This window comes from Protomyctophum parallelum (genome assembly GCF_964188405.1).
Source record: "Protomyctophum parallelum genome assembly, chromosome: 8".
NCBI lineage: Eukaryota > Metazoa > Chordata > Actinopteri > Myctophiformes > Myctophidae > Protomyctophum > Protomyctophum parallelum.
In genome coordinates this window covers 11,145,758-11,167,109 of record NC_139703.1, presented here as the reverse complement: position 1 = coordinate 11,167,109, position 21,352 = coordinate 11,145,758, and the positions used below count along the sequence as shown (strand labels likewise).

Below are 21,352 nucleotides of genomic sequence, written 5' to 3'. Positions count from 1 at the left end.
AGTCATGATAACCACTGTGGTTGCCGCAAAGGTCGCAGTTAACTATGGAATCATCACAATGACCTGTGCACCTGGTGGCTTCCCTGGGGTGAGTGAAAGGAATTGCGAGTTCATGACAGAGTGACGGGGATTGTCGGTTAGGTGTCAAACGCACAATTCCATAGTTAAGTGCGACCTTGGGTCGCAATAAAGCTTGCATCATTGAACGGCTACATACAAAAGATGAAGCTTAGACCTCACATTCCTCTCTGTGTAAATAACCACTTTAAATCTGCGGTCTTCCTATTTTGGGCATGTCCGCCGTCATGTCGTCAAAGACGAAACTTTTCCAACATTTCCCAGCATTTCCCATAAAAAAATAGCAGATCTACAAGCCCACAACACGCACCACAATATGACACGTGGACTTTATAGATCGGCTGTTTCCGCTATAGTCGTCACACAGTGTATTTTAGTGGGCTTAAGTGCTCTAAGTGTATCTCACATGGTGGTGCATGGTGCGACCGACGGTAATGTTTGCATCAGTGAGCGGCCGGCCACACAGAGACACAGCTTGAACCTGACATTCCTGTGTAATTAAGACATCTTTCACATGGCACGTTTCACTCCACCACAGGGGAATCCCATGTGAGACCAGTGTGCAGGCGTGGGGGGGCCGGGTTCAAAGGCAGGGGGGCGGGGTCTGGGACTCACATCTGTGATCACTAACCCCTGTGCACAATGACCGTGAATGCAGTTAGGCCCTAACACTCCGCAGGCATTGTTGTTAATACACTGACGGTTAAATTGTGATCCCACTTGCCCTTTTCCAGGGCACCAACCGCACCACGGTGCCTCGCTCTGACACACCAATGAGAAATGTGCTTCCAAAACACATTATGGCAAGAAGAGAAATAGACTGATACACCAACACTGATGGCTTTGTTATAGAAGAACCCTAATAGCAATAATGATGCAGGCCTGGTCCTTTCTGGACATAGACCCCGCCTGTCAAATAATCATAAATGACTGTGGGGAAAAAAGGAGGCAAGGCATATTTTCGTGAAAATATGTTTATACACACAATGTATATATATATATATATATATATATATATATATATATAGGCGCCAATCCCATAGTGCATATTGAATTGGCTGGTGTGTGTGTGTGTGTGTGTGTGTGTGTGTGTGTGTGTGTGTGTGTGTGTGTGTGTGTGTGTCTCGCTGGACACAAATAATTTCATAAATGTCCTTTCATGTTGTGTGTGTCTGGGAGGACAAATGATGTGATTGTTTCATTTAGTGGTGTTGGGAACACTTCAAGTCTGGTGTTAACAATTAGCCAACAATAACAACTCACTTTGATGCTAAGCAGGGTGGAAACAGGGTCACGACTCACGACCCTTCACCAATGACACGCACGCGCGCGCACACACACACACACACACACACACACACACACACACACACACACACACACACACATGCCTTTATTACTATAATTGTGAGAACATAACAATTTTAGGACAGCATTGAAAATAGCTGAAAATAGTCAAAATTGATAGTCCACAAGCTCAATTCAGCTATTTTCCGTTGTTACGTAGATGCCGTCTAAAATAGTCAAACGCTAAGCTGAACCCCTAAACCTGACCTCTGTTTAACCAGATCCCCAACTTGAGTCTTTTTATAATCGTTAATGTTACGCTAAAAATCATATTCAACCATGAAACAAACATTTCTCGCGTGAGCACCAAGAAAATTGCCCTCACAATGTCTATTTGTCAAATTCTACTATTGGAGACATTAGGCCCTCACAAGTATAGTAATTATACTTGTTAGACTATACTATACAATACTAATTATACTATAAGCACACGTGAGTGTGCGTGCGTGCCATAGTGCACAACACACACACACACACACACACACACACACACACACACACACACACACCTGATCAACAACAGGAAAAAATGAAATATTTGTCACAAATATTCACAACCATAATTATCTTACAAACAATAATATCCTGATGTATTATTGTCAAAACAATGTGACATGATCAAATACATGGATGGATTCATACATACACCACAACAAGCTGCAATAATAACCAATCACTGATCACCAAAGTAACATCCATCACACACACACACACACACACACACACACACACACACACACACACACACACACACGGAAGTCGATATTGGACGCATACGTGTAATCATCTGAAAACACAGAAAATAAACTCACTGTTTCCAGAATGAATGTCAACATTTATTACTTAGGCTGAATACGTGTCAAATGTTCTTGATATGGAACTTTCTTTTTTTAAATTCAAGACAAGATATAGAGCTACTTCTAATACCTAATGTCTTCTTAATTGCCCTAACTAAGAGGGAATTAATCTGCATATTATACTGAAATACAGAATAATGGATTGCTGGCTTGCAGTTAGATTATTATAAAATAACGTATGTGTAACGGATTATAAACAAAACAAAACAATTGCCCATAAAATATAACCTTTCTCCACTTCAATTGGAAAGTCTATTTAATGCCATCTAGTGGTAGTGATTTGCAATTGCTTGAACAAAGCTTCACATTTACTTGGACATTTGAATGAAAGTAAACCAGAATAAATTGAATCTAAAAACAACCAAAAAATAAATAAATCTGGTAACTTGGCTCTGTCAAAGAAGAAGACTCCAGCCTTCAGTGAACCAAACGTATTATTTAGCCTAATTTATAATCCAGTCATTAATTCATAATGAAACCACATCATGGCAGCCTTGTTTGAAAGCGAGAACTGATCTACAGGTTAACAATGCATCAACGTGTTGTTAGCTTGTAGATCAGTTATTTCCAAGCGACACGTTGAACTACAGAATATAATTTAGGCTTCAATGTGAAATGTAAATGAGCAGCTATACTGTAGGAAGGGCACAGCAGCAACCATCAATGAAGAGAATGGTTGTACGTTAACATGGCTGTAATGGTGTTGACCTTGGCTGGGGTGGAATTAACGGCTTGGCTAAAGCTTCGGCTGTTCCTCATCGGAGGTCCCGGGGGCCCCAAAAAACTCTGACCACTCAGGGAGGCTCCCCCAGCCTCGACCCCCTTTTTGAGGAGAAAAATCTGTTTTTTTTTAATCCCTTTCGGACAATGCCATTCACTGTTGAATTAGACACTGTCGAGTTAGAATTCTATCCAGAAGCATGACAGTACTGTGTAAATCAGGAAAAACAAAATGTTTTAGTGATGACTACAGTATGGCGTAGTTGTACAGAAATGTTCACATAAGCAGTGACGGGTAGAGGAATACATTACAAAATAAGGTTTTGCACATTAACTGTATTGCAAAAGTAAACAAGGCTGACAATCATTATCATCATTGAACAACAATAATCTTTGTTTCATCCCAGTTTTATCTCCACTTCTCCATGTACAAAAAAAAGAAAAAAGAAAAGAAAAGGAAAAGAAAAGTGAGTCATCGTTGCCTTGAACAGAACCGTTTAAATACAGAAAAATATAAATTTGGGTCAAAAAACAAAATAAGAAAAAGGGGTTGTAAATACCTATGCGTCCTGTAGAGTATACAGAAAGGGAAGACAGCTACAACAGCTCTCCTTCACTGCCCTGGCACAGTGAAAAATGCATTTTAATAAGGTTTGGACATACAAAAATAAACCACCACAAAGAATCACACGTATTTGTACAAAGAAAAGAAAAGAAATAACCTGAAAAATGTCCTGTTTGACATGTTTGATCTCATTTTGAAGAAGTGGATTTCATGACGATACATAATTATGTGACTTAAAACACTGCTATTTTAGTATAGCACATTAAAACCGTGTTAAAAATGTACATAACTTTTCTGAAAAAATAAAAAATGTCATGATTGATGGAACCTTTGACATAGCTGCTTAATAGTAATATTAACAATAATAATAATAATAATAATAATAACAATAATAATAATAATAATATGTAACATCTTCAATGTTGACCATGATTAACATTGACAGGGTGTTGACAGGATGAATATAAAAAATGGTATACTAACACAAACGGACGTCCTAGTGTGTGTGAAAACGTAGTGTGGCCCAGTAAACACCCTGCCCACACAAAGCAAATCAAAACAAAACAAGTGGAGTTTGCTATAATAAGGGCATTTTCACAAGTCGATGAAATATTCAAAAAAACAAACAAACAAACTCTCTTAAGAATTGTACAAGTATAAAAAAGCTACAAACATTAATAAATTACATCACTGACACTGAAACACTTCACAAGGTGCTAGTAAAATAACTCTTGAACCCCCTTTTAGGATAGTAGAGTTCAAACAAGAGGCTGGTCATAGAAACTTTGTTAAGGTTACTTTTTTTGTTTTGTTTTTTGTGGGTTTTTTTGTTTTGTTTGCCTTTTGTTGTCTCCCCCACCCCCCACCCGACCACCCACCCCAAAGCTTCGTCTCTTGTTCGAACGGAATCACAATACAGTTAGCTTTGTGTATGTAAGGCCATATGACGATAAATGTACTATTTCTTCCGTTGGTTTCCAGGCAACACCTCGGTCAAAAACAACGAGAAAAAAAACTAACAGGAAAATAAAAATGCTTAAAACGGAACTCTGCTATCTTTAATAAAAAAACAAAGGCTCCAAAATGGAAAAGTCATGACTATATATCCATATATATATATATGTATTTGTTCATAATTAGCAAAAATTGGTACAAATGTAGAATTAAGTCGTAAAGGAAAAAAGGATACAAAAAGTATTAATTTGAAAGGCTATGTACAAGCTACATTCTACATCCTGTATGTGATGATGATGATGATGATGCTGGTGTTGCCTGGGAAAGCAAGAGAAGCTAGAAAGTATCCCCATGTAACCATAGTAACTGACATGGATGAGGCTTATCATTATGATAATTATGACGATCATAATGATCATTATCATCATTAATATAATTCACTATACTTCCTCTCCCCGATTAGTGTTGGAGATTCACTAATCCTACACAGTCAAATCTGGAGTGGTAGTTGGAGAGTAAAGATGGACCTGTAAGGGACCATAATAGGGCTGAAACAATTGATCATTTTCTTTGCAATTACTCCATACATTTCTATTCCGATCAGACGAATAATGGCGAAGCATGTTTTTTGATTAAAAAAAAGGTATCAGTGAAGCAACGTAAAATATTTTCAATTGATTTTCTATAATTGACTAAGATGATTAGTCTGATTAACCACTTATTTAATACTTGTGTCATTCAATGGTGTTGCGTACAAATACCATTCAGACTTGACTGTTTCCCCTTCATGTCAGTGAGAGAGGAGCATCTACGAGCTAACGGGTTAACAGCTGCATAATAAGGCCCAATTAAAAATGACACGACTGCAAATGTTTCCACCAATGTTTCCATTTCAGCAGTCCATCCATAAGATAACGTTTGGTAAAAAGAAAAGATGAAAAATCGCTTTGCTTCGACGACAGCATGGTTTACACTGAATGGAACTGCGCACGTACGGTGGAAATGTTTAATCCTCAACAGAAAAAGAAGACGTAAGATAAACGATTCAACGGCGTGATCCGTTGTTAGGTCTGACAGTACTCCGGTAAGGGTCTGTCCTTTGTGCTTTGCTGTTGTTTTCATAAGTGCCGTTTTGGAGTGCTGTCCTTAACATAAATAAATATTATCACTGATAGTGCTTTGCAAATAAAAGTGTGACAAAGAGAAAAAAATAACACAAGATGAAGGTTGAATTAACAACTTAGGTCCTACAGTATATACTTTGTTGTACGCCGAATACCAAGCATATAGCAGAACGACAAGCTCACAGCGGTCCGCGTCGTCGTGGCACGTTGTGAGCTTGTACATTCAACATTTTTGCTATTTGGGAAACATTTATGAAAAATGTCCTACGGCGTACATTTCCTATAATAACAATGCCAAAGATAGGCCGGCAACCAGGTTGAAAGCTGTGGGTCTATGAGACAGACTAGTGGATCAGAATGGAGGGACAAGTCCTGCTTATCTATCGTTCTAAAGCTCAATATTCATACGGTAATTTATAAGTAATCTCTCGGCGACAAGACATTGATCTTCAGTCTAACCTAACACACTCGAAGATTCGGGTCTTGCTGGCGAACCGCGCTGCGTCACGCGACGGGAGTATAAATTATTCCATCATAAATCAACGGATGGTTGAGTGGCAATGATAAGCTGCATCCATATATAGTAGGAGTTAACCTGTAAGCACCCCTACCCCCCCAAGACCCACCCCCACCCCACCCCCGAGCGCACATGCAACTGAATACATGCAAGGGATACTTTCACAAAGTCTTGGAATGACTGCAATGTATTTCTAACTTCCTGTTTTTTTGTTTGTTTTTTTCTCATATTTTCTCTCTTTGTTTTTTTTTTTGCAACCCCTGATAAACGGACAGCTGTAGTAAAATGAGACGTGTTTCTCTTAAAAAATATTTATAGTAGGTTCTGTACACTTTTAATATCTGAAAGTTATAAAGTATAAGTAAGAGGCAAAAACCTATTTGAAGTGATGTTCTTCTTAGAAATTCGGAGGAAAGAAATGCATGATTTTTGCGTCTTCTTCGTTCTGTCTTCCGTTTGTTCCCTCCTCTGTTTTTCAGTTTGTTTGTGTTTGTTTGTCAATGGTTGGCTTTTTAAAGATGGGTGAGTTTGCGTCTTACGACAGTCTTACTGCGGGCTACAGAAGGAGCTTTCCGTTTCGATGGATCTTTAGAATCTTTCCAAGTCTCTGTTTGGCTGTTGCCATTCCTTTCTTTAGCCGCTTTGCTGTGAAGAACCAAAGGATAGAGAGAGAAAAAAAACACACACACATAAGGACTTCCATCTGGTTCATCTTTGCTGCCATAACATAAGTTACAATAGTCTTGTAACTGAAATGATGCCACATTCTTCTTTTTTGAAAAGGCATAATCGTTGTAAACAAAATATTTTTGGTCAGTTGTGCGAAGAATGTTGCTATAGTAAAATAAGTAACATGGAGACGTTTTGTCTGACAATATGCTCAACAATATTGCGCAAAAATGCGCAATGTGCACACTCACGCATGCACTTACATACGCACGCACATACGCAATTACGCATGCACACACCCCTTTCCTGATAATACTCCACGCTGTGATACTATATAAGAACTATATAAGTAAGATTCTGAGGACAATACTGTACTGACACTGACTCTATGATACTGTGTTCTACTGTACTATTATATTACCACTGTATTGCTTCACATGTTGCTTCTTTTTATTCTTAGTTATCTTGTTAAATGAAGGCCTGTCTATAACTCAGCAATTCTCAACCTGTGGGTGCCGGGGCGGGACCAAATTGTGGGCCACGAGGATATTGCAAGTGGGCCCCCGAATAATTGCCAAAACACTACGATGTAATTGACGATATAACACTTGAGGGGAAATACCTACTAAGATCTGTCTATCTAAGACATCCTGTCGCTTCAGTAACGATTGTAACAAGCTAACCGCACCGCCCCTGCCTCCACCTCCACCTCCACCTCAGCTCACCTTTAGCGTCGGCGGCCCCGCGGTCTGCTTTGGCCGCCGCTGCCGTTTCTGCGGCATTCTTACTGCTGCTGCTGCTGCTGCTGCTGCTGTTGTTGTTGGTGGTGGTGCTGCTGCTAGTGGTGGTGTTGGTGCTGTTGTTGGTGTTCTGGGAGGACGTGGATGGCCGCCGGTTGGACAGGAAGACCCCCGGCGCCATGGGCTGCGGACCCCCCGGCGACTTGCCCGTGCCGGGGTGGTGGTGGTACTCCTCCTGGTCGGACTCATGGCTGCCGTCCTGCTGGTCCGGGTGGTGGTGGTGCCGATGGGGCGGGTGGTGCTCCGGCGAGCTGCCGCCGCTGTCCTGGCTGAACTTGCCGCCCGCCCGCGGTGCGTCCTCCGCATGCACCGGAGGAGCCTTCTTTTTGGTGCTCTTCTTCTTCTTCTTGCTTTTCTGCTGCTCCTCCTATATATATATATATATTTTTTTTTAAATAAGATATACATATTATGCGACCTGCTACTAAAAAAAACATCCATTATTGTGTGTTCTGCTTTTATGATTTCCGTGATCCTGTAAATGCACCAAATCTGTCTGTTTGTGTGTTTGTCACGTGAGCGCGTGGCTGTATTTCACGTATCTCAGGAACCGTCTGACAGATCAACTTCTAACTGCACGCGTGCGTCGCAGAGGAGCCGAAGGACTCGAGGGAGAGGTGATTGTTCAGCAGTGGTGTAAAGTAACTACCGTAACTACCTTTACTGTTTGTTGGGTAAATTAAAGATAAATTACTACTGATATAGACATAATAACTGGTTGGACACCACAGACGATTAGCCGAGTTTTATTTAATGATGCACAGGTTACCGAAGACGTCAAGACGAGGCACCGCTAAAACCTTTCCGATGACTAACATATGAATAAAACTAAATGAAATCTTATTCAAAAGGCTATGATGACTAAATCAAACTAAATCAAAATTTGCAGTCAAAATGAACACTGGCTCACCTGATGGGAGAGTTTGGCCGCGGCTGCCGCCAGTCCGGTCTCTACGGAGGCCACTCGGGCCCCTTCCCGGGCCGGCCTCTCCTGGCGCGGAACCGACGGGCCCACGCGCGCTGTCAACACAGAAGAACCCACAGGTCAGAACCTCTGGCCAAACCTTTCAGCAAGGAAGGAACCCTCTTGGCTGTTTTTGTTTACCTGTGGGGCTGTACGGAGTGTCGTCTGAGCTTTTCCTCTTTTTCGATCTGGATTTGAAGACGGGGTTATCCTCTTCAGACTCCAGCGAAGGGTAAACTAAAGGGGAAAAAAAGAAGGTGAAGAATTTGAGTCAAAATGTACGTGATGTACGTGTTGGGTCCGGAGACCCTTGGAGACAAATGGACCCTTGAGCGTCTGTAACTCTGAGAGTGTAGAAATGTAAACCCCAATGGTCCATTTGTTACATTTGTACACTCTCAGAGTTAAATGACCTGATTCTACAGTGTTGATCGGGGTCCCAGGGGTATTAAATGGGGGGTCTTTGGCCTAATGCTACGTTCACACCAGCAGCAACAAAAGATACAAAGCTACAGGCTACATATCTGTCACTGTGTCGCTGTTCAAGTTCTTATCAACATGCTCGTTGAGGTCAGCAAGCGAAACATATAAAGGACAATATTGTCGTTTGTCAGGTAGAAACCTAACATCTCCATATTAAAAAATGTTCTGTTTTGTCGTAAATTAACACCCTATATTTGATCCTTACATTACAGTGGCACACAAAAGATATTGTATACGAGTGGAAAATGGTTACAACACTTTTTTGTAGCAGCTACAAACGTTGGGTGTCTCGCTTTGTGTCTTCCATTGAAAATGAATGGTAGCCTGTCACTTTGTATCTGCAGCATAATGCATATCAGACTGGGGGTCCTTGAAATGGAAAAAGGTTGAGAGTCACTGCTTTAATACACTTTGTTCATAATGTGCGACGCATGCATGCGTCCTACTTCGTTTCCTTCCATCCACCCCCCCCCCCCCCACACCAGGTCAGCTGTGAGACAGCTGTCGACTGCCCGCCCCACTCACTGCCTTCTGCAACCCCCCCCCCCCCCCCCCCCAACACCAGCGTTTAAAACATGTGCACTTGAATTCCCCATAATTGGTTGATCAAGATAAAAAATGGCCTGTTTACAAGAGAAGAAAGGAACTGTGGCGGTTGAGTGGGGTGGGGGTGGTATGAGAGCGCGGGGGAACGTTCGTGTTAACTAATGACTAATTAGAAAATCAGTAGAGAAAGCATGTAGCGGAGAAAGCCATCGTGAGCTCATGTTAATGGCTTATTAACAAGCGGGGAGGGTCAGCCATGTTGTTTTTGGACGGGCTTCACATGGAGGAAGTTGCGCGGGGGGAAAGAAATTTAGCAAATTGGAGCAACACTAAAGAGTGTATCTGGAAAGGAACGCACACAAAGTAAACAGCGCGGCCGATCATCTACTGCTAATGAAAACTTCCTGAAGCCACATTTAGTATTAAAGGACCCACATGTTGATACTAGCCAAGGTCACGCTGTTTTTAACAACACCTGTTAACAGCAGTGCTGAGAGAGAGAAAGAGAGAGAGAGAGAGACATGGCAGATAATCATTTTCCTCAAATCAAAGAAAAGAAAAGAAAAGAAAATGTCTCTGTCCGTTCCACTGCTGCTTTGTCATATTTTCTCCTTAATAACACATAATTAGCAGAAGCCGGGGTTATACTAAACTGTATAATTATTTGTGTTTTATGGATGTTATCACTGTATCGTTTGTTTTGTGTGTTGTATTGTCTCATAGCGGACCACAATGGAAACAAGCTTTTTTTTGTGTCTAATCCAGCTCGTCAGTGAAAGAAATAGAAGATATACAAACTCACAGCTTGTGTCCGCTATTTTTAGTTTTAGTTGTTTATCGTGAAAGTGCAATAACTAGTGATGTAGAAGGCATAGGTAGACTGGACCTCAGGTCTTATAATGGGTTGACTGTATTTAGTATCTAGTCAGTGTGACATGTCACCATAGTCAGAGTCCTTGAAGCAGGCGTCCATGTGGTCCTGGTCATCGTCGAAGTCTGCGCTGTCCATGCTGCTGCTCTTGCGCGGCTTCTTCGGGAGGCGTTTGGTGGGCCGCTTGCTGTTGGTGCCCCCTCCTCCTCCTCCTCCTTTCTTGCCTCCCTGCGCGCCCCCGCCATGCGAGTTGCTCTTGGATTGGCTGTTGCTCTTGGACTGGCTGTTCTTGGATTGGCTGTTGCTCTTGGACTGGCCGTTGCCCTTGGACTGGCTGTTGCTCCAGGACGGCGGCTGCAGGCTGTCCTGTGAGGCCAGGTTGGCCATGGACAGCATGCCCTGGATGGCCTCCTGTGTGCTGGGGGATGCAGGTGGCTGACTGTAAGTACGTCAATAAAGAAGATAACACACAACACACAAGACATTACACGCACCTGCAACCTCTGGTGTTATAAAGCACTGCTTCTCAACCAAACGCCTGGTCCGAGCACTATACCTGCCGGGCGTCCTAATGGAACCTACAGGGTCTGTAACTCCGAGTGTGTACAGGTGGGTCAGCTCTGGGACCCTGATTTACACTGTAAAATCTGCCGTGTTCATTTAAAGGTAGGTTAAGTGATATTATTTGGTTAAAATAAGTGTGAAATAGCTCTATATTCTGATAGTACTCATTGACATACAGTAGAGTGTTTGTTCAGTAACAGGAGTCTCCATGTCTCTCCAGCTCTTTATTCCACACAGAAAGTGCTTTTTCAAGTCAGGATACCAATTCTACAAGAAGTGAGCTTACAAAATTGGACGGTGAACACTACACAAATTAAGCTGATAAATGGGTACTCTCTCCTCTGTCTCCTAATTGGCTGAGATTGTGTCACCTACTTGAACATGTATTTTCTGTTTATTAAAGAGGTGGAGAGACAGATAACAATGATTACTATCAGAATATAGTGCTTTGTACCTTATAACAAAAAACTTTTGTTTTAACCAAACAATGTCACTTAACCTACCTTAAACTCTGAGACAGTATACATACCAGAGTTACAGACCTGTTACGGACCTGTTAGGGTCCATTTGGACCCCTGGTGGTCCCTGGACCTGACATTGAGAACCAGTGGTGTAAACTACTAAAAAGTACATTTACTCAAGTACTGCACTAAAGTACAATTTCTAAGTGCTCAGTTTTAAGTTACTTCTGTTTCTATTTATGGATACAGCACACAGTGTTGTACTTTTTACTCCATTATATTTATTTGACAGCTTTAGTTGCTCGATAAATATAAAGCTCACAGCGGCAATGCATTTAATTGTGACGCTCTGTGAGCTTGTGGATCGGCTGTTTTAGAATAGCCAAAGTGTAAAATAGAACTTAAGTGGTCAACAAATATAGTCCAGTATAACATGATGCAGATGTTTCTGAAATTGGCATAGGCCTACTGCATAATGAGTAGACTGCTTTTATGTATATTATGATGCTAATACTTTTGTACTTTGACTTATGTCAGACTGAATGAATTACTGAATTACTCGTACTTGTAACTTGTGAAATTTCTACTTTCATTTAAGTCCAAAAACTTCCACCACTGACGGTAATGAACACAACAGAGAGAGAGAGAGAATTCAGGGTGTTTTGTGTTGTTTTTTGTTATATTTCCTTGTAGATGCGATGCACTGACTTTTGGCATCTTAAATTCTTAAAAGGTGGTATAAATGACAACACCAATTGTATGGTTAAAAAGCTCTGTTTACAGCCAGGGCCTGGCTGTAAACAAGATCTATATCGACCTCACTCTGACCTAGCCTGGTTAATAAACCAGACTAATATCGCACGGACCGCGGGATATTAGTCTAGTCAGCTTGGATTTCATTTCCAGGGGAGCGGGTTGAAACATTTTCTCTTTGACGCAATTGGTCAGAGCTACTGTCAGTCAAAGGTCTCAAGCATTGAAAGTCACTGTACCAAAGCCCGCCCATATTGCATACCGTGTCCCGATTGGCCGCCTCATTTCTCTGGTGTAGGAAATGGGCGTACAATTGAGCCTCTCCAGACCGTAATCCGCCGGCAGGCAATTTATTTTTGCCAACGGCTGATTCGGTCTGGTTTATTAACCAGGCTAACTCTGACTGTCACTACGGTCATAACAACGAATGATGCCCTCATCTCCTCTTCTTCGAGACCAAATATCAAAAATGTCATGCCCACATGACCCGTAGGAGGCGGTCTCACCGTATAAGTTATGTCCGGTGCGACCGGCTCCGCCTCTTTGCCTCTCTCGCCTCATGAGACCTACGGTAGGTAAGATGGTATCATATCTTTGAGATCTATACTGTTAATGCTGACTGCTTGGTTTTCGCTAGTAGTCTGCCCAGCGAGATGGTGATGGTGCTGAGTACCCCGTTCCTCGCGACCCGGTTGGTATAAGTCATCCGTTGTTATGACCGTAGTGACGGTCAGAGTGAGGTCGATATAGATCGTAAGTTATGTCTATAACTATGGATCTATGAGACCGAACGATGACCGTCACTATCTCCTGTCGCTCGGAACGTTATGAGGCGTTCGAGGCTGGAGGCGGAGCCGGCCGCACCGGACATAACTTATACGGTGAGACCGCCTCCTACGGGTCATGTGGGCATGACATTTTTGATATTTGGTCTCGAAGAAGAGGAGATGAGGGCATCATTCGTTGTTATGACCGTAGTGACGGTCATCGTTCGGTCTCATAGATCCATAGTTATAGACATAACTTACGTTCTTGAGCTTAGTCCAGTTACCCTGGGTAAACATAGTACCTTTCCTTTCCTTTCTATATTCTGATAGTAATCTTTGCTATAGAATGTTTGTTCAGTAACACCAGTTCAGTCCATGTCTCTCCAGCTCTTTAATAAACAAGTGTTCTGTTACATTACATGCTTCATCCAATCAGGAGAGAGAACACCACACCAAGATAATGTATCATCTTGTGTTCCACTCTTGTGTTTAAATTGTGTCTGCTCATTTGTTTGTGTCATCACTTCCTATTTTATTTGTTTATACTGTATCTTGTACGATTGGATGAAAATTAAAAGATAGCTGGAGAGACGGGAAGACCCAGTCTATACTATAGCAATTGGTATGAGAATATACAGGTAAGGTAGAGCTATTTAACGCTTACTTTGACAAAGAATATCACTTAGCCTACTGCACCGCTTTTAGCCAAGTGTTAATTTAGCCCAAAGAAAAAGTGTGTGTAATATCTATATATAAATATTCTCCATGGACTACTTGCCGTTTATAGGAGCAGTTTTAAACGCTAATTCAGACTGTCCAGATTAGCAGCTATTAAAGCCATTATGCACTACGCAGTGAGCTGTAACAAAGGCTCCTTTAAGCACGACCATAATGATCCCTGGTCATTTGGTGACCTGTCATCGCTGTGTCATGCGTCCGCTTTCAAGGCGCAGGGGGGGCGGGTTGGGGATTGAAGAAAATAACACATTTCGGCTGTGTTTTGCTTCGGCCCTTCGTCGCTCATTTGTAGCTTTCACTGTGGTGGAAGTGGACCATCAAGAGTGGAAAACAACAGCAAACAGTGGGACACAGGGGGGGGGGGGGGGGGGGGGAGGGGGCTTGAGCCAGGCCACCGCCATGCTTGACAAATTTATGGCAGATTAAACAAATGCAGACGATTTTCTCGGCCTAGAGAGATCGGAAGTATAGGGCCTCCGATCAGATCTGTCACTGAGGCGGCCATTTGCCTGTCAGTGGCTCTGTCCATTAAGAACGAAGAGCGAAATGAATGACTGAATGAGGTAGCTGGTGGCACAGTGGGCTGAGTCAGTCCATGTGAATATTTCACTGTTTCTCACCCAGTGGTGTCCTGGACCACAAGTGGTCCAGACTCCACTCCATGGCATAATTACAGTGTTCCATGGGGAAATGTTTTCAAATTATATATTGTACTCTTTCATGCATGTACTGCAATAGTCATAATGTAGGAAATAAGCATGAAATGAGAGATTGACTGTTAAGATCTTGATATATATTGTGGGACACTGATGGGCTAAGTTAAAATCTGGCTTTAAACGAGTAGTTCAACCATTTACTCAGAGAAGAACTCAGTGCTGATCAGGACAGAAAGGCATGAAGTGCTGTGTGATGATTAGGCTGAACTAGAATCATATGTATTGCAAAATGTACTCGGGAGGCAAAAAGCCAAGCTGTGCATGCGTGCCAGGCTGACAGCTGAGTGTCAGTATGCATCAAAGTACACCTCCATGGGATCAAAGCTGCGCACAGCGTGTGCGATCATGGATTCCTTCTTCAGCGAGGTGAAAACATGCAATCTAAATGTAATTGTCTATTATTGTAGGCCAAGTCGTAGTTGCTAGATTCCATTATGGAGTAGCCTATAACTGGCATAGAACGGCATTTTTCCCAGCAATTGTAACTGTCAGGTTTGTCCATATTATAATGCCCACCAGTGTTGGGGTCGGTTCTGTAATATCTCAGAACAAATGAACAAAGATCTCTGAATGAATCTCATGGCTGCAATTAGGATTTGGGTCTGTCATTTTGGACCCGGGAAGAGCGCTTCTAGACTGTATGAGATATGCTACTAGTCCAGAGCTCAAACAAAGACCGAGAACCACTGATTAGTGCTAAGATGTATAGCACTGCCTTATTATTATGGGATTATAAGTGTAACTTTATGTAATGGAACTGGTGACGTTGAGGTGAGGTTATACAGTACCTGTTGGCACTGTAGTCGACCCCGCCCACTTGCTTGCTGGCCTGCAACAGGTCAAGAATCCCGGCCGCGTTGCCGGCCTTTTTCTTGACCTTTGAATTTCGACCTTTGACGGTGACCTCTGGCTTGGCCTCGGTGTCTATATGGAGAGATTCTTCATCTGAGGAGTCGACACTCTGTTTTTTTGGAGGGGGTTCGGGGGAGAAAAACAACAGATAAATACCCATAATATCCACCAAGAACAAAGGACAAGTATTGCATCCAAATGCACATTTTGTGTGACATGTGTAGCCCATATTTCTCTCCGCCTTGAATGTCGTTAATGTTTTCCTGCATTTGCATTGCTCTGTCACTGATCACATTGACTAGCCGTTACCACGACACCGGCTTGGCCCAAAAGAGTGAGTTTAAAAAAAGACTGCCTGAAACAGAGCATGGTTGTTATCTGGCCTGCCGTAACCTCCCGCTTAGTAAACACTGGTGCATCTGGTGGAGCTCTGATCCACCATTTATACCGCTGCTATTTCACCATCATCAGTTTGTGGTGATCCTTGGCACAATCTCCTCAGCTTCACTCCTCTTTGAATCAACGCATGGAGCTGCGTGTGTGTGTGTGTGTGTGTGTGTGTGTGTGTGTGTGTGTGTGTGTGTGTGTGTGTGTGTACGTGTGCGTGTGCGTGCGTGCGTGTCTGTGCACATACAGTACCTTAGTAACTGGTGGTTGTAGCTTTGGTTTCTTTGCTGGCTGTATGGGTTCTCTGATGTTAGACAAAACTGCAGGACGATAAAGAAAAGGTCTTAATGCCTCAGAGCTGGAATTCTTTCAGAGCAGAAGCCGGCTAAGTCGCCAGAGTAGCGGTTTGCATAGGACGTTATTAGACAGGTTTTTTTCTCTGTGTGTTCAGTCTGGGCAAAGTAGTCTGTCTAGCTTTTGCCAGACCCCATATATTTTCCTATAAATAATACAATTTACAATATACAATTGAGGCATCTAGCAGACGCTCTTAATCCAGAGCAATTTACAGTAAGCAAGGACAACACAATATAATGTATCAAATATATAAGAATGAGAATGAGAATGAGAGCGAAATACCCCAAAAAATGAATATGTTTTTATGTAGGCCTATTGAACTGTTGTACTGTATAATCACAATTATATATTAAACTCGAGGGTGGTTTTGCCGTGATTATCGGCACTTCAGTGATGGTTGCACCGCATGGCTGACCGCATCATTGTCATCCAAGTCTCACGGTAAGCAGATACCCGTGTAATGTTGCTTAAGTGCTGCAGTACTCACAGGACAGGTCTCGCTTTACGGCGTTCTTTTTCCTGCGGATGGGGAACTCGTCGATCTTCAGCTCGCCCTCGTCCGAGACGTACTCGTACTCGTCTCTCACTGGCTTGGCTTTGTCCTCTTTGATGTTTTGTAACGATCCAAAAACACTGGAGTTGGTCTGTGGTTTCAGTGCCTTTGAGCTGGTGTGGGAGAACCACAAAACACAATAAGAGGGGCTGGTACTGGACGCACGCACGCACGTACGCACACACGCACGCACGCGCGCACGCACGCGTGCATGCACGCACACATGCACGCAGGCAGGCAGGCCTTGTGCCGAGCGTAATGGCTGCAGCGCTTGATGGCTGCAAACGATATGATCATCATAATACACCGCAGGACAAGGTTAACATGCTCCCTTCTGGAGGGGGGAGACTTTATGTGGCAATTAATATCGTCACTGTCAGGCAGAAACATTGTATCTCCTTGTATATACCTTGTATATCTTTTTACGTTTATGTTTTTTCATGAATTTGTCACATAAAGGTAGCTGGTATAAAAGCTCACAACAAGTTGCATTGCGGTGCATTGTAGCCTTGCAGCAATTTTTTGCAAATGTATTTTGTTATTATAATTGTGGGGGGTAAGAAGAGCTTGTGACTAAATAATAACTTTATTTTCCATTTCCTTAAAAGTAACCGTTTTGGACATACAAGGTTTCCGCCTGGCAACATATACATTACATAACATATACAGTACATACATACATACTGTACGAGTGTACGTACATACATACATACATACACACACACACACACACACACACACACACACACACACACACACACACACACACAGTCACACACACACACACACACACACACACACACACACACACACACACACACACATACATACATACCCCAGCATTTTCTTGTGAGACATTGTAAAGCTGAACTTGTCTTTACTGCCCAGGAGCGGCGTTCTGTCAAATTTGCATTCCTCTTCCATCTTCAGCAGGGAATCTGGTTTGCTATTCTGTAAAAATGAAAAAGACACTTTGGTGAAAAACAATAGTGACATAAAGAAGGGATTAATCTAAATCTAAACCGGTTCTACCAAACCACAATATTACCGTGAGGGAACATCACCAACTGCCAAATGGAATCAAGACAAATCAGAACATGCAAGTGCTACTGTTAATATTACGCCTACTCACTTAACTCTTGATTCATTTTAACCACTTAAACCCTATACACTTAATCGACCGGAGTCCCCCAGGTCTTTATACTAGGCCTCCTCCTGTTTTCGCCATCCACATAATATTGTTGAGGGAAATAGCCGACCTACAAGCTCACCACATGTCATGACACAATTGTAGATCTGCTATATTGGCAGGATGCCATTGGAAGGTTAATTTAGTAATTGTGACATTGTGTCATCATTACTTAACGTAGAATCATGTTTTAACAATGTTTACATCCAGGCCCAGTGGTGGACAAAGTACTCTAAACTCAAAGTATAGATACTCTTGGTCAAATAGTACTCAACTAAAGTGACAGTTGCTCTGACAAAGACATTCTGTGAGCATGTAGATCTTCTATATTTTCACTATATGTGATATATGTCTTAATTGGTTACGTTACGGTCCACCACCCTGGCAGGCCTCAATGCTCTACTCCATGTTAAAAAGAAAGTAAAAACGCAGAGCTGTGTGATTGCTTTGGCAGCCTCAGCTGTGGTCCAACGTGAAGATGCATGCGGCAGTGACCTTGCTCTGTATCTATAGAAGACAATCCCTACCATCTGCGAATGCTTGTCTTGATGTGAAGGAGCACTTTGGATCAGGAACCTTGGGAGTGAGTACAAGCATTCCAAAGCAGTTTGGCATTGGATTTTCCATGAAATCGAATCCCTCTAATGTCTCCCATTGGAGAGTTGTGCTTTTGCTCTGAAAATGCTTTCCATGTCGTTCAACGGTAATGACACAACAAGCTCCTTAAAGGACAAGGGCATATGTAAATACTTAGACGCACTGCAGTGGATATGACGATATGAGTGTAATTCTGTTAGGTAAACTCTGCAAGGGCGAAATGTCTCCGCAGCGGCTTTGATGAGCCGCAGGCCTTTTAAACCTGCGACTTTCGGGCGCGCCGCGATCTGCCGCGACCGCTTTGAAGTGAAGTGTGCAAATGGCTTTCGGAAGATCCTTCGTTTTTTTTTCTGTTTGAGTCCTTATAGCACCTGACCTTCACGACTGCATGACTACCTCTCGCGAAAAGACACCATGCTTCAGTTTATTTGAACTTTTAAAGGATTATTGTGCCGTTTTGTTTAGTTTGGCTTGAAGCAGGGCCACCTGATATCACAACCCCACTATGGCAACGTTGCGTTCTTTACCTTGTACTTCCATTTGGCCTCCGTCTTGTTCTTGTTCTGCTCTTTGATTTCAAACTTGTCCACGTTGTTCTGCTTGGACACTTCTTTCTCTGACATGCTCAGGACATTTTTAACAGCCTGGTGGATGTAAGGAGAGCGTCACATAAGTAAAAAGTCACAAACATTTGCATGGCAGACAGAAGAGAAGATGTTAGCTGTTAGATTAGATTAAGTACATCATTCTACAACTGTCTGTACTGTGAGGTAGGAGAGTTAAACCGATATGTTAGTGATCTCTACATTAAATGTTGTATGTATGATGTATACGCTCACCTTTGCCTTCTTGGGCTGCTGGTCCATCTTGCTCAGGATGTCCTTGGCGTGAGACTCCAGAGCAGCGAAGCTGGAAGGTTTGGGAGGAGGAGGAGTGACCGGCGTCTCTTTCACTTTCTTGGCTTTCTTCTTCCCTCCTTCTTTCACCTTGGGGACCTTAATGCAATTACAATTTACAATGCTCTTATCCAGAGCTACTTAACAATAAGCAAGACAAATAATCACATACCAAGAATGCAGTGTGTAGTGCCTCAGGAAACTATAGGATACCAGGTAAACAATGACTCTAGTATCTGACTAAACACTACGTGCTGTCTAAATAGCATTATGTACATTTGGAACTATAGGGTACCAGTTAAACAATGAGCCCTGCATCTGTTTAAATAACATGCTATCAAAATAACATTCTGTGTATTTGAAACTATAGGATACATGGGAAACAATGTACCACTGTCTCTTGTGAGACATGCCATCAAAATAACATTCTGTATATTTCAAACCATAGGATATACCCTGGCTGGTTTGGGGGCTTTGGGCATCTTGGGGGGTTTGGGGGGCTTGCTGGAGCTCTTCTTCCTAGACTCCTTGTCCCTGCAGGGTGAGGGGACGTGGGCCGGGGACACGGGCTCCTCCGGGTCAGAGTGCGTGGACGGAGCCTCCTCCACCGGCGGCTTGGCGCTGGGGGGCTCGCTCTTAATGGCTTTTTTTAATGGCTCTTTTGTAGCGTTCTGCAAATGAAAAACGACGGCGTGATTGATAAAGGAAACCAAGTCGTATGCACACCTGATCGGCTCAGAGATGGGTGCGTAGGCAGGGATCAACTTATTAAAACAAATGCACTGTCTGCACTTGCAATATGAACACTTTTATTATTTAAGCAATGTTTCGGTCAAAAGACCTTCTTCAGGCATCTGAATTGATTGTTAAAGTGAAACCCCCCCACCATTTTCACCATTATTTAAATTATGTTTAAATGAATGTAACATTTGTATAGAATCATACTGTAGCACTGAGCAGGAGTTTTCTGTGTGTCTCTGAAATGCTGCTGAAGTTGTGATGAAAACATTACCTCCACTACAAATAAAACTACAACTGACTACAGTTGGACAGAAACTCTCTTAATTGGTCTGGCAATTCCAGCTGGCAGATTCATCGCACTGGGAGGCAAACTGGAGCCGGAAGTTTGGATGGAATGCATTGAAGTCAATGAGATCCGGGTAGACAAGTTTAAGAATAAACACCATTGTTTAATGATTGCCACCTGCGTTCAATAATTGGTTCAGGAAAATAGAAGACATTTTTCAATTAGTGATACAACAATAAAGATTCTGAACTTCCGGAGCCAGTTAGCCTCCCAGTAGCCTCAGGAAGGAACCTCAGGCGTTTTTTGTTAGCCTTCCAATGAATCTTTGGCGCATCTTGTGTTTTAGCCACTACCCTGGGTGGGTGTAACATTGTCCATGTTCAGTGTTTACAGTAAATTAGTGATGACGTCTTCATAAAATATCATCACTGACACTGTCGGGTGGAAACCTCATATGTCCAAAACTGTTACTTTTCAGGATTCCAATTCAAAAATAGCAGATCGACAAGGTCAAAGCGCATCGCTTCACGGCACGTTTCGAGCTTGTAGATCTGTTATTTTTGATACTTTTGTGTGACCAAGTAGGCCGTTAATTTACCAAAAAAACACAAAAGTTAAAATATGAGATAAGAGGTTTCTGCCCGAGAGCAACGATGACGTTGTTGATGACAACCATCGGCAATGTAGGCCTACCGAAGTGAACAACAACATCAGTTCTCCTTTAAGAAAGAAAGTTCCCTGTCAAAAAAAGGTCTTCAAATAAACATTCATCCCGCTGCAACAATTATAAACTGACTGTCTACGTTGTTTCTCCAGGGCACACTGAAAGTTACGTGTCAATGGAATATTCACAAAAGAATGGAGCGAGAGAGAGAGAGAGAGAGAGAGAGAGAGAGAGAGGAGAGAGAGAGAGAGAGAGAGAGAGAGAGAGGAGAGAGAGAGAGAGAGAGACAGACAGACAGACAGACAGACAGACAGACAGACAGACAGACAGACAGAC

At 42.5% G+C, this 21,352-nt stretch overlaps 1 protein-coding gene across 2 annotated transcripts in view; it reads right to left on the bottom strand.

The window, feature by feature from the left end:
* Positions 1-6,292: 6,292 nt before the first annotated feature.
* phf2 (PHD finger protein 2) overlaps positions 6,293-21,352 on the bottom strand; it is a 42,852-nt gene continuing 27,792 nt past the window's right edge. Inside the window, exons 12-23 of one of the 2 annotated variants that reach the window (XM_083771264.1) lie at positions 19,781-19,996; positions 19,269-19,424; positions 18,957-19,073; positions 17,479-17,594; positions 16,578-16,756; positions 15,986-16,053; positions 15,283-15,455; positions 10,567-10,934; positions 8,737-8,832; positions 8,542-8,651; positions 7,557-7,998; positions 6,293-6,807 (exon numbers count right to left, since the gene is read on the bottom strand). In XM_083771264.1, the coding sequence (XP_083627390.1) occupies positions 6,719-6,807; positions 7,557-7,998; positions 8,542-8,651; positions 8,737-8,832; positions 10,567-10,934; positions 15,283-15,455; positions 15,986-16,053; positions 16,578-16,756; positions 17,479-17,594; positions 18,957-19,073; positions 19,269-19,424; positions 19,781-19,996 (2,130 nt within the window). In that variant the 3' untranslated portion in view covers positions 6,293-6,718. The remainder of the gene's footprint in view (positions 6,808-7,556; positions 7,999-8,541; positions 8,652-8,736; positions 8,833-10,566; positions 10,935-15,282; positions 15,456-15,985; positions 16,054-16,577; positions 16,757-17,478; positions 17,595-18,956; positions 19,074-19,268; positions 19,425-19,780; positions 19,997-21,352) is intronic. The other variant, XM_083771265.1, reaches the window with a different exon arrangement.